The sequence below is a fragment of the Neoarius graeffei genome, chromosome 2 (genome assembly GCF_027579695.1).
Source record: "Neoarius graeffei isolate fNeoGra1 chromosome 2, fNeoGra1.pri, whole genome shotgun sequence".
NCBI classification, from domain to species: Eukaryota; Metazoa; Chordata; class Actinopteri; order Siluriformes; family Ariidae; genus Neoarius; species Neoarius graeffei.
Genome location: NC_083570.1, coordinates 32,345,894 through 32,359,029, shown reverse-complemented (window position 1 = coordinate 32,359,029; position 13,136 = coordinate 32,345,894). Strand labels below are relative to the sequence as shown.

General features: G+C 38.1%; 1 protein-coding gene across 1 annotated transcript in view; it reads right to left on the bottom strand.

The window, feature by feature from the left end:
• Positions 1-13,136, bottom strand: part of ift172 (intraflagellar transport 172) — a 140,729-nt gene that overhangs the window by 4,901 nt on the left and 122,692 nt on the right. Inside the window, exons 37-42 of the mRNA XM_060914101.1 lie at positions 12,560-12,669; positions 7,759-7,822; positions 5,935-6,021; positions 5,658-5,774; positions 4,272-4,382; positions 1,219-1,338 (exon numbers count right to left, since the gene is read on the bottom strand). Of these exons, the coding sequence (XP_060770084.1) occupies positions 1,219-1,338; positions 4,272-4,382; positions 5,658-5,774; positions 5,935-6,021; positions 7,759-7,822; positions 12,560-12,669 (609 nt within the window). The remainder of the gene's footprint in view (positions 1-1,218; positions 1,339-4,271; positions 4,383-5,657; positions 5,775-5,934; positions 6,022-7,758; positions 7,823-12,559; positions 12,670-13,136) is intronic.

The following is a 13,136-nucleotide window of genomic DNA, read 5'->3' as shown; positions in this document are numbered from 1 at the left end:
GCTGTATCATTTTTTTCTCTCCTTAGAACAGTCTAGATCTTCCATCATTTGAGATGCACATTATTTATATTACTTGCACATTATTTATATGAACCTTTATATCAAGGAAAAAAGATAATGCATTATTAAATACATTTTTACATGCTGCTTTTAAAATGCTGGCAGCAAAGACCATCATTTCATAATTGTTTAGAGGAGTTTGTCTGGAATTTGGCAGCATCAGAAGCATGATGGTGGGAAACGATGACGCAGCAAATTACAAAAATATGTGCTTAATGCCTCACCGGAAAAAAAAAAGTCATTGTTTTATTTGCTGTGATTTAAAACCCGAATTACGCTTTGTCACACAGAGAAATGACTAGTATCAGTGGAAAGGGTAAGTTGTGCTATTTACTTTGATATGTGGTACATTGTAAAGTGATATGGACTTTGTGATTTATTCAGCTGAGAAAGAGGAGTGTGAAAATGGGTGAAGAATTTAGTGAAGATATTACTTTACAGAAGTTTGATCTGTTTTATCACAATAATTACTTCATTATGTACAAACATTGTACAAATGTGACAAGCATCATTACAAAGCTCCGGTTCTGCTCTTTCTTGTGACGTATCAGTAAGATCACTTGTAAAATATCTGCACACTCGTACCGTCATTCTGTATACTTTATATTTATCTATTTTATACTTGACTTACTTGGATTAATTTACACTATGCACCTATTGCACCATTTTTTTTGTTTGTGTGTATATGCTTTTTATCTGTTTTGTACTATGAGAGCTAAGTGAAACCGGAGTCAAATTCCTGGTGTGTGTCCACATACCTGGCAATAAAAGTGATTCTGATGTTTCATATCTAAGCAATGATGAGTTCATAAGTAATTCAAACAAGAATAATAGGTGTGGAGATGGATGCAGAGCTGTATGCAGATTGCAACTACAATGGTGCTTGAAAGTTTGTGAACCCTTTAGAATTTTGTATACAGATTGCAACTATGATTAAATTTGATGTAAACTGAAAATTCGCCCTTTGTTTAGATGTTCAGAAAAGTCATTGCTGTCACTGGTTAACTTTTAATAAAATAATTTTTGACCTAAACAGAAAAGGGTTAATCACAGTAACCTCTAGTTGTGTATGTGGGATCCTAGCCTGATAACAAATGTATATTAAAGAACTTTACATGCTCTGTACGTTATTTACTACAGAGCAAATTAAAACCATACCAGCTGGTCAATGCCTTTGGCTGCTGAGCGGGTTGCATAATAGTGAGCTACCACAAGCATCTGCTCAAACATTTCATGGGCTGGAGCGTGCGCTTCTGAAGACTTGGTCAGGTTCTCGCACTGGTTGGGGAGAAAAACAAATTAAAAATATTTAAAAACTATATAAATTTAATAACTTGATATGATTAAACTCATTATCTCATTAACTCAAACTCATTATCTCATATTACCTCATTATTTTGACTTATTAACTCAGTGTCAGGACATTCTCTCATTATTTCTACCTATTAGCTCATTATTTTGACAACTTTTTTTCAGAGGTATTGGATTATTCGACTAAATCTGATTAATGCAGCACATCACTTTGGACCACACTGCACACTGTGTATTAGTGTCTTTCCCCTGCTATTCCAGCATTTAATTGTTACACTCAAGATATCTTCATGGCAATTAGGTGGTGCAAGAATAACACTAGAATGCACAGAGGTTGTTTGCTGGTGCAGTAACAAGCTCGTTAACACAAGAATGTGAGTCGTACTTGTATAGCACTGCATGGTACATTTACTAATTTAATTATTTCATATTTAGTACCTACTTTTGCTAAAATCGCAAGAAAATATCACAAGCAGGTGCAAACTAGAACTGCGTGAGTGGGTGAGATTGGCAGAATCCTTTACATATACACGAATAATATGTTTTGAAAGGGCCTTGCTCTTCTGACTTTACTGCTGTACTGACTACTGATTTTACTGACTGTACTGATTTTATCGCTCTACTTACTGTACTTATTTTACTCCTGTGCTGACTTGTGTTGATTTCACTGCTGTGCTGATTTTACTCCTGTACTGACTGTGCTGATTTGTTGACTTCACTGCTGTACTGATTTTAATACTGTACTGACTTTACTGCTGTACTGATTGTGTTGATTTTTACTCCTGTATTGACTGTGCTGATTGCACTGCTGTACTGATTTTACCGGTGTACTATTTTTACCTCGATTGGGACGGAGTCCACCAGGGGGCAAAGTATTGCTTTCGGTCGGGTTTCTTTGTTATTTTTTTTTGTTAACGATATTACAGGAAACGGCTGGATCAATCTTCGTGAAACTTTCAGGATAGATGGGCATTGGTGTCAAACAGAACCTCCAACATTTTAAGGGTCATCCGGTCAAGATCACCAAAAAGGTCAAAATAATTTTTGTTGTGGCTACTGTGTCATATAGAAGCGCTAGTCACTATGTCATCGTGCTGTATGAATGTAAGAGTGTAACGATCGCGCACTGCGCATACGCACACACAAGTTCCAATTAAAATGGCCAGTGAGTGTATACAATTCGGTTCACCATTCGAAAGAAATAGACTAAAGAAATCACTTTCAGACAGGTTTATGTTTATTACAGAGGGAAGGTGCGTTCCACTGAGCTCTAGCACCAGGCCATTTCTGGGAAATAAGAGTTTCGGTCATGGCGACAGCGTGTATATCAGCCTCGGTTTGGAGGTTTCAGTTTCGAAAACTGTAAGAGTAAAACAATATAAAGTACAGACACTTGGTATATTTTACTTCTGTATTTTTAAATTGTTAATTTCTGGATTATGCTTCATTTTTGTGGCTACTGTCTCATAGAGTGTGTGTGTGTGTGTGTGTGTGCTATATTTACTGTATGGACATGGTATCAGAAAATAATTTTATTTATAAGCAGTAGCCACATGTACCCATAGGGTACCTATTTTTTTCACAATATCTTCCTTCACATTCATCATAAGTGCGACCAGGCGAGGTTTGTTTTGCCTGGCAACACTTGTTAATACTGTAGTGACTTCACTGATGTACTGATTTTACTGGAATTACTGCTATACTGACTATACCGATTTTGCTGTAGTACTGATTTTATTGACTGTACTGATTTTACTGCTGCCATGCTTCTCTTCAGAACGTTGCATGTTTTTCCGGTGACATCCAAATCTTGGCTCTAAGAAGGAAATATAAAGAGGGTAAAGTCCACTACAATTGGGTGAAAGGGTGAAGTAGCCTTTGCACCTGCAAGCCTCCTCTGTACATTCTAGTGTTGTTCTTGCACCACCTGCTGGCCATCAAGATCGATTAATAGGATATTATGGCTAGTAGCATTGACTACCAATTTAATTATGTATTAATTAAACAATCAAACACGTCTTCGACTCATTCAACCGCACGCTAGCTGAATGGAATATATTTGATATACCACTCAAAGCCAGCCAATATTATTTAAATATTCAATAGATTAGTCTTACTAGTTGATTGTGGAGCATTTTATTAAGAAAAAAAAAAGATAAAATCTTGAAAAAATATCTCATCTCATCTCATTATCTCTAGCCGCTTTATCCTTCTACAGGGTCGCAGGCAAGCTGGAGCCTATTCCCAGCTGACTACGGGCGAAAGGCGGGGTACACCCTGGACAAGTCGCCAGGTCATCACAGGGCTGACACATAGACACAGACAACCATTCACACTCACACCTATGGTCAATTTAGAGTCACCAGTTAACCTAACCTGCATGTCTTTGGACTGTGGGGGAAACCGGAGCACCCGGAGGAAACCCACGCGGACACGGGGAGAACATGCAAACTCCACACAGAAAGGCCCTCGCCGGCCATGGGGCTCGAACCCAGGACCTTCTTGCTGTGAGGCGACAGCGCTAACCACTACACCACCGTGCCGCCCTCTTGAAAAAATATAAGTTAGTAAATCAGAATAATGAGACAGTAAGTAGAAATAATGAGTTACTAAGTCTTAACAAGATAATATCTAGAAATATTTAGTTATTCAAAATAAGTTAGTAAGTCATAAAAATTAGTTTATCAGTCAAAATAATGATTTAAGAAGGCAAAATAAAATATTAGGTTGAAACAATGAAACATTAAGCCAAAATAAGACAAAGCATTTAAAAAACTTGGCATCTTGTGCTTCAAGTCTTCTATACAAAGATGAGGCTCAGTCACAGAATAATACAATGCAATGCACAACCACCAGAGTATAAAATATGTTCCATTTCTTTGACAAATGCTGTAACTCACCAGCAAATGTAAAACTTCTCGCAGGTTAGCCCACATCCGATAGGCATTGGCACCATCCCTGTCCCGGAGGTTCATCAGCTCGAAGAACATGCGCTTGTAGATGTTGAAGTTCTGTGGAAATGGAGCAAGCAGATGCTTGAAAAACAATTCTAATGAAAAGACCTGCACACAGTTCATAACAATAACTATACACTGATGGAAGATTTCGGTAAAAATTTACATTTTGATAATAATGAGGCTAGTTTTCTTAATACAAGCAATATCACACCAACAAGAATGCTGTTATACTGAATATCAACACAGCTGTGATGGTTGCGAATGAGATATTGCTTTTATACAACAGTTCAATAAACTTGAAATTAATATTGAGTAACTGACATTTCACACAAAATATGGCCAAATGTTGTCTTTATTTTTGCTCTGCCAATGGATATAGTTCCCAAAGAAGTCACGTTTGGACACAGCATTGCATGTAGCCATGCCAACACACAGGGTTAGTAAGTGTAGTAATAGTTTCAGTGTAATGAACTATTGCTAGAATTAGAATTTTATGTAGTAAACACAAGCAAGTGGAATGATGCACAGAGTGAAATGTTCCAGCGCTGTTCTACTAAATATCAGCACTCTTGTAACACTGCTTTTCCAATCAAATTCGTGACCTGGGACTAACTGTTGTACAAGTGAGCTTTTTCCAACTAGGACCACTGAATTTTACCTGTTGTAAGGCCCACTAAGATTTTTACATGAGGCATTTGATTAATTAGCATTATTAGGCATCCTTCTATCTCGTAAGATAATGGTAGCGCCATGGTAAACAAAAGTCAGTCCTGTGGAGAGCAGCGTTTGGAATGACTCAGTAGTCCAATCCTTGCATGACAGTCCTTTCCGCACAAGTTACAAATGAACTTGGAGTGCAGATTGGGGACCTGGGATTGCTCTCTCTGCTCTCTCCATTTCCACCATTGTCTTCTTTTCTCTGACTGTTAGTAAAGCTTTTCTTCACCCCTTTTGAGGCTTTCAAATACGGCGTGCTGCCAGCAACTGCGATCTTCAGCAAGCAACTCCCAGTTATTTGGGTCAATTCCTGTGAGTTTCATATCGCGCTTGCAGACGTCTTTGTAGCGCAGTGCTGGGCGGCCTACTGGGCGGTGTCCTGTGGCCAGCTCTCCGTATATGATGTCCTTTGGAATGCGCCCATCCTGCATACGATACAGGTGCCCCAGCCAGCGTAAACGGCACTGGCAAAGGAGGAGCTGCATACTCCAGGAACCAGCTTGTTGCAACACGGTAGTGTTGGTGACTAATTAGCATTAGTAACACAAGTAATTCACACTGTAAGCTAACTCTGATGTGCAGGGCCTTGGCTTTATCATAGCCTGTACCTACCTCTGGGCTGGCTGGGATCCCGTGCTGTACATACAGGTCAAGCACTTTCTCTGCATCGCCTTCTTTGATAAGGTGGGTGGCATACAGAGCACAGTATTTATGCAGGATCTTAAAATTCTGTTTGGCAAAGCAGAAAACAGAGAAAGTGGAAGACATACACAGAAACAGCTTTTGATCAACAATTACCCATAACACAGAGGTTCAGGTAGTCAGTCAATACAAGATCCATTCAGAGATGAGGAGAGTGTTAAGAGCATTTGTCTCAGCTGTAATGTACCTGTTTAGATGCAATATCAATGCACTTCTCCCACTGGCCTCTCTCTGCATATACATCTAATGCAGCCATGACATCTACTCCAACCAGCTATCGATAGAAAAAGCTCAATTCAAACAACACTTATAACAAGATTTATTATTAAGCTAAGAAAAATATAGTAGGTTAATAAGCCATATTACTCCATGCACCTATTAATAACCAATTTGATATCAAATCTCTTTATTGCCCCCTCTTTTATTTATATAAAAGGGGGGGTATTATACTTCAGACTAGGGCTGTGCGATATGGGAAAAAATGAATATCCCGATACATTTTCTCCATTTCACGATATACAATATATATCTCGATATATTTAAATCTCCTCTAAAGGACCCCATGAAATCTAACTTTTACTCTTTACTGTTTTCACTACAATCCCTGCAGATTAAATAACATTCTTGGTTAACTTTACAGGTGGTTTTCAACAACACATTTTAAATTTTCATGTTAGTGATTAATCACAATTGAGTTGAAATAAGACTATTTTTATTCAACAAAGATGTGGCACAAACTGCAAAAACAATCTTGAAAATTGCAACAAAGGGGCAACACAATACAGAGCTGCTCAGAGCTCAAACCAATAAAGTGCAAACTCAACACTGAGAAAGACATTTAGCCTAAATAAGAAAAGTGCTCATTCATTAAATTATTTTAAAAAATAGATCTCCAAGCTATTAACCTGACTACTGAGAACCACTGGAACATTCACAATAGAGAGAGAGATTGAGGGAGAGAAGAGAGAGATCTGCAAAACATAATTTTTCTCTTTGCACACTTTTGAACTGAATGTTTTCTGGCTCTGCCTCTCAGATGTGTATAATTCTGGTATTGCCTTCTCCTGTAAAATGTCTGCGACCAGGCAACTCATGTTTGGGATCGAGTGTGTTTAGTAATTTTTGGAAGCCTGTTTTTTCCACTATACTAATTGGGATCATGTCTTTGGCAATGACGTTAGTGATTGCATCCGTTATAGCTCTCCATCTCTGACTCGTTTTCTCATATGGGGTGGCTTTGGAGAACAAGGCCGCTATGGTCATTTGTTTAGCTCGTGGGGGGGTTTAGCTCGTGGGCAAGTAGTTCGGAGTTTAAGAGACTCTTCATACTGTACCGGGTGAGTTTCAGGTGATGGAACATATTTGTAGTGCTGCTGCCTTTTGTGATGACAGTTTTTTTTTTTGTTTGTTTGTTTTGCACACTTTACAAACTGGCATTTGCTGTTCCACGTCCTCCTCGCGATATCCAAAAAATGCCAGTTGACTGACCCCTTACTAGTTCTTTTAGGAAGTAATTTGTCGCTGAAATTGCCAGAGCTTACACGGTAGCCTATGCAACACCAGCGATTGCACGAACTGAGTCAACCGGAACCAGGAAATCTTCCCGCCGGCAGTGTTGCCAGATACTGCTAACGTTTTCCAGCTCAAAATATGTTCAAAACCCGCCAAAATGCACTTAAAACCGCCCAATCTGGCAACACAACCGAAACTAGAAAATCTTCCCGGAAGTTCCTTTCAGCACCGAGATGTCGCCCGGGATTGGTTGGCGAGTGCGTGACGTTATTGTTTTCTTTACCCTTAGGCAGCCTCTCACGTTACTGCCTGAGGGACAGGGAGGAAACCACCGGAAAAGGTTTTAAACAAACACGAAACAAACGCAAGTCGGAAGATGACCATAAAATACTCAATAGTTACGATATAATAATTTTATGTATCGCACACAGAATTTTCGCGATATATCGAGTATATTCGATATATCGCACAGCCCTACTTCAGACAATAGTAAACTTACCAAGTCCACCTTTCCTTTGTTTTTCAGGTGGTCTCTGTAGCACTGGTCAACATATCCCTCCAACCTATTGATTGACACAGTTAAGCAGAATCTCAGTAGAGAACATTAACATTATAAATCTCAGTCTTCTACTTGGGTACAGCAGCAACATTTAAAAAAAAAAAAAAACACAACAATTACTTAGGCTCACATAAATGCACCTGCCAAAACTTAATGTGCTTACTTAAAGTGTATGTAATGCCTTATTGTAATGCTTTAAAATGAATGTCATTAGTAACGACCAAAATGAATTAATAAAGTGGGGGAAAAACAATATTAATTATTTATTTTATTATCAAGCACAAAACTATCAATAAATTGTGGCTTCCCGATCAGGGAAAAAGGCAGCCTTGCCTCAGGGCTAATCTCGCATGACGTCATGTATGGAACCCCGGTTATCTGGATCATTTCCGTTCATTTGACTCCGTGCTTGTTTACATGCTGAAATTGGATATTGTTGTTGGAATTTTACAAAAGTAATGATGGGAAAGCGCTGCATTGTGCTTGGATGTTCAAATCCATATACAACAGGACATTCAGTTCACGAATTTCCAAGAAATTACACTAATCTAAAGCAACAGTGGGTGAAGTTTGTGCAAACGAAGTGGGCATATCTTGTGTTCCCTACTAATAATAAATCTGATTCATCAAGTGTTCACCACCACCACAACGACCACATGGGAGCAAAAAGAAACCTATTTATTTCATAAATGACATTAGATCTGACATTTGGACAGTTTGTTGATTCCCCTATTATCGTCCACTTTATATTTTCTTTCAATAATTACACTGAATAAGTACATTTTAAAGATGATATTTCTGCATTTATTGAGTTACATGTAAATATTTTCCCTATATTTTGCAATGGCCAGATTAGAATAAAAGTCCACAAACCAGTCTGTGTTTTCAATTCTTTCTGGCTGGCGGCGCGCTATTGGTGGTGAGTGGGATTGTCGTGAACTGAGTGAACTGGCAGCAGTGTTGTTTTTGGCAGCCATTTTTGATTTAGTTTTAGTCTTATGGACGAAATGCTTATTAGTTTTAGTCACATTTTAGTCAATTCCATCCTTGATAGTTTTGGTCTAGTTTTAGTCAATGAAAACTAAAAGGGTTTTAGTCCAGTTTTAGTCATTCATTTTAGTCAAAAAAATAATTACTTTAAAACATTAAATTAGGCCAATACAGAGATAGGAAATTGTAATTGATGTTGACAGGTTGTGCATAACATACTCTCAAAACAGTGTCTCAAAACAAACTTGTTTCACTTGAACATAAGTATGTCAAATATTTGGGTTTAATAATCGATGACAATCTTTCTTGGAAGCCTGATATTGATTTTATTTGCAACAAAATAAGCAAGGTTGTCAGCCTTTTGGCCAAGCTTAGACATTTTATTCCACTACATACCCTTATGATATTCTATCGCTCTCCGATTCAACCTTATTTAACATATGGTCTTACTGTAGTTCTTGGGGACAGGCTTGTAAAACTCATAAATAAAGCATTAATCTGACAAAAACGAGCTTTAAGATTAATCCATTTTGTTGATAATAGAGAAAGTGCCCTTCCATTGTTTTCCAAAACCAATATTTTACCAGTTAATCTTCTTTTCTATGAATGTATTTCTAAATTAATGTATGACGTTGTTAATCAAAGTGCACCCTCAAAACATTTGTAAATTATTTTCTTCTATTTCGAGTATCCATTCTTATAACACTAGGTCATCTTACTCCAAGAACTTATATACTCAGTATTCTCGTACAAATCTACAAAAGAACTCATTTTCCCATGTTGGTGTTAGGGTATGGAACCAGATTCCAACTTCTATAAGATCTTCATCTAAATTGTTGTTCAAGAAAAAAGTCAGACACCACCTTTTTTCTGATTTAAGTAGATATGGATATGATGTTGACATCTCCAAACTCTTTCTTTCTACATAACTTTATTTCTATATATAATTAAGAGCTATATATATTTATTTATTTATCTTAGTTTTAACTTTAAATATTATTTAATACCATGCATGAATTATTATTATCAGTATGACAAGTATACCTCTCTATTTTTTTTTCAGTGTTATTGAATGACATATTACTGTACCTTTATATCAAATAACAAGTATTGTCTCCTCTTTTTCTTTTTGTTACCAAATAGTTGTTAATTTGTCAAGTATGCTTTATTATCTTTTTCATACATTTAAGTATTATATTAATTCATATAAAATATATTTTTCTTTGTAAACATGAGTCTGCCTTGATTAGCAGTGCGCTATTTGCAGACTCATGTAATCTATTATATGTTTATATGTAACTGAAATAAAAGATTGATTGATGTGTGTATGCTCTCTACATAAACACTGTCTAGTGCAGACATCCCAAGTCTCCCGGAAGTTCCGGGAGTCTCCGGCATATTGATAGTGGCTCCCTGATGCCCGCAAATTGGATAATATCTCCCGGAATCTAGAGCAAGCGAAACATTAATGTCTGCATCGCGCATATGACGGAGTGTGCGAGGGAGAGCGAGAGAGACTGCGTGTGTGCCTGTTCATGTAGTGCATGCTCGACAAAGAGCATCCTGATTGGTTTACAGACATCCAAACTCATTTCAGGGAGGTGTCGTGACACATGACTTTTTTCCCCCATCAGCGGGGGGTGTCACGACACCTCCCTGAAATGAGTTTGGATGTCTGTAAACCAATCAGGATGCTCTTTGTCTAGCATGCGCTACATGAACAGGCACACACGCAGTCTCTCTCGCTCTCCCTCGTGCACTCCGTCATATGCGCGATGCAGACATTAACGTTTCGTGTGCACGGTCTCCCTCGTCTCGTCAACGAAAACAACAGATATGTCTCGTCATATTTTCGTGATCAAAGAATTATGTTTAGCTCGTCACTGTCTCGTTTTAGTCATGAAAAAAAAGGTGCGTTAACGAAATAATTTCGTCATCGTCATCGTTAACGAAAACAACACTGACTGGCAGTTTCTCGTCTTGGGGGCTTGAAAAAATAACCATTTACTCCGGAATATCCTTGATAATCATCTGCCCCTTCATCCAACATATAAGAATCCTCCCCAAAACGTGATTCCATATCGAGACTGGTCTAACCACTGCTGCACACATGAACGAAATTGATACTTGGATCGTTACACGTGTGACATCACGCACCCCTTCGGGATCTTCCAGTTCAGTCTCGGCAGATTCTGTGAAAATCGGCTGATCTAATTGATTTTGGATTAATTTATGGCCTTTTGGATCAGCTATGGTTCAAAAACATATGGTCAATCAACAATGATTGTTGCTTTGTGCAAGGAAAAAAGTGTGGTTTAGAAACATTAAATTCACTTTAACAATAGTCCTAACAGAGGACTTTCATATGATGTCATCGTAACTGTGGATTTGTTTACGCGGCCATATTGCTGGGTAAGCTTTGTGTTTGATAACAACCAGCACAAGTGTACGCGAGTGATTTTAAGCCCAATTCAGTAAACATCTACGGATAAACTTGAAGTTACATCTAACAGAACAATGCCAGAGACCTGTAGTGCTTTTGGATGTAATAACAGATGTGGAGATAAGACTGGTTTAACTTGTCACCACTTCCTGATGAGCCCAGAAAGACAAGAAAATTGGCGAGCTGCAGTTAAACAGGAAGATATATATTCCCGTATGGGGAGAACATTATATATCAGGTTAGTGTGAAAGCTCTGTGCAACGTTAAAATGTATATCTGGATGCAGGCTTTGGACGTGATATATTTTATTAGACCTAATGCTTGGCTAGACTGGCAGCATGTTTGTCATGTACTGATAATGTAGGCAAGGCTAAACACCATAAAATATGCTAAATCTAGGCCCTGGCTTGTTTATTCATATTAGAAGTCCACGTCTGAGCTTACCTTTGCCATAATAAGGTATTTTTCTTGATCGGAAATTTCCCATAACACTCTGGCATGTACGAAACCTGCCATGAAATACTGAGAGGCATCTGTACTTTTGTAAGCCTTCAGCATCTCTGGTGTATTTAGAAATACTAAATAGTTCAGAATGTCATAGTGTCCCAAATCCGGTAGCTGGTTTGCTGTACATTTTTCAAATGGAATAAATACATTTGTGGGTAAATTAAGGAGAAGAAGCTGCCTTTATTTTTTATTTTTGTCACATGTAAACTCAAGTACAGTGAAATTCCTCCTCTGCATTTAATCCATCTGAAGTGGTAAACAAGTGTCTGCGCACAGAGAGAGAGAGAGAGAGAGAGAGGAGAGAGAGCAGTGTGCAGAATAAATAATAAAGATATACATTTGTGGGTAAACTATATGGACCTGTGATGCCTGCATGTTTCAGCTTTTTGATGTAACGCCATCTGCTGGTATAAAATAAATTAATCGTTTCAGAGAGATTGTACTGACTGCAGCCATCTTGATTTTCATTATTAATTGTCATGGCTGTTTCTTTGTTTGCCTGGCAATATGGCGGACGCTGAGTGAAAATAATCTGCGACGTCAGTGAAAGTCCTCTATAGCTGCGTCAATTACTGATTGGACATTTAAAGTCGAATTCCTTCCTTCCAGTGCCTGATAAACAACACCCCTTCTAGTCACAACAAAGAGTGGCTAAAATGTGGTCAACATTTGCAAGCAATCACTGCAAAACTGTCTCCTCTGGCATCAAGTGTGGCCTGATCTTTTCTTACCCGTGATTTTACTCTGTGCCACACTGTTGGCAAAATTGCTGTCAGGGAGATGAATGTGCCCAGGTCTCACCTTGCATCCAACTCCGTGGCTATTCGCTTGGCTTTGTTCCATTCTTCTGCCTCCATGAACGTGTCTACAGCTTCCTTAATGAGGTCCAAGTTGAGGTATAGTTCAGCTGCCTGGATGGGGTAAAAATATATATATATTTTGTAAAATCATCTAAGGGATTTTGTTCTGACACTGTATAGGAATACCTGGTACCTGTACCTCTGCTGGTTCATGTAATTATATAATCAAGCATTCACCTATCAGCAGCACAATCCAATCACACAGATACCGATCCACAGCTTTGGTTAAATGTTCAAATCAAGCATTCACATATCAGCATCACAATATGGTAAATAATTTTTTTCCACATTCTGATGTTTGATGTGAATGTCAGCTGAAGCACTTCACCTTGGACTGGATAACTGCATGAATGAGCAGGTGTATGGGTGTTCCTATTAAAGTGGCCTGTGATGGTAGATCTCTATTTCACTGACTTGCTTTTGTCAAGTACAGTGAATTTTTTTTTAAATATTGTAAAAAAAAAAACAACAAAAAAAAAAACTCAGATTCCTCGAGTTGTTTTTCTCTAGATCTGAGT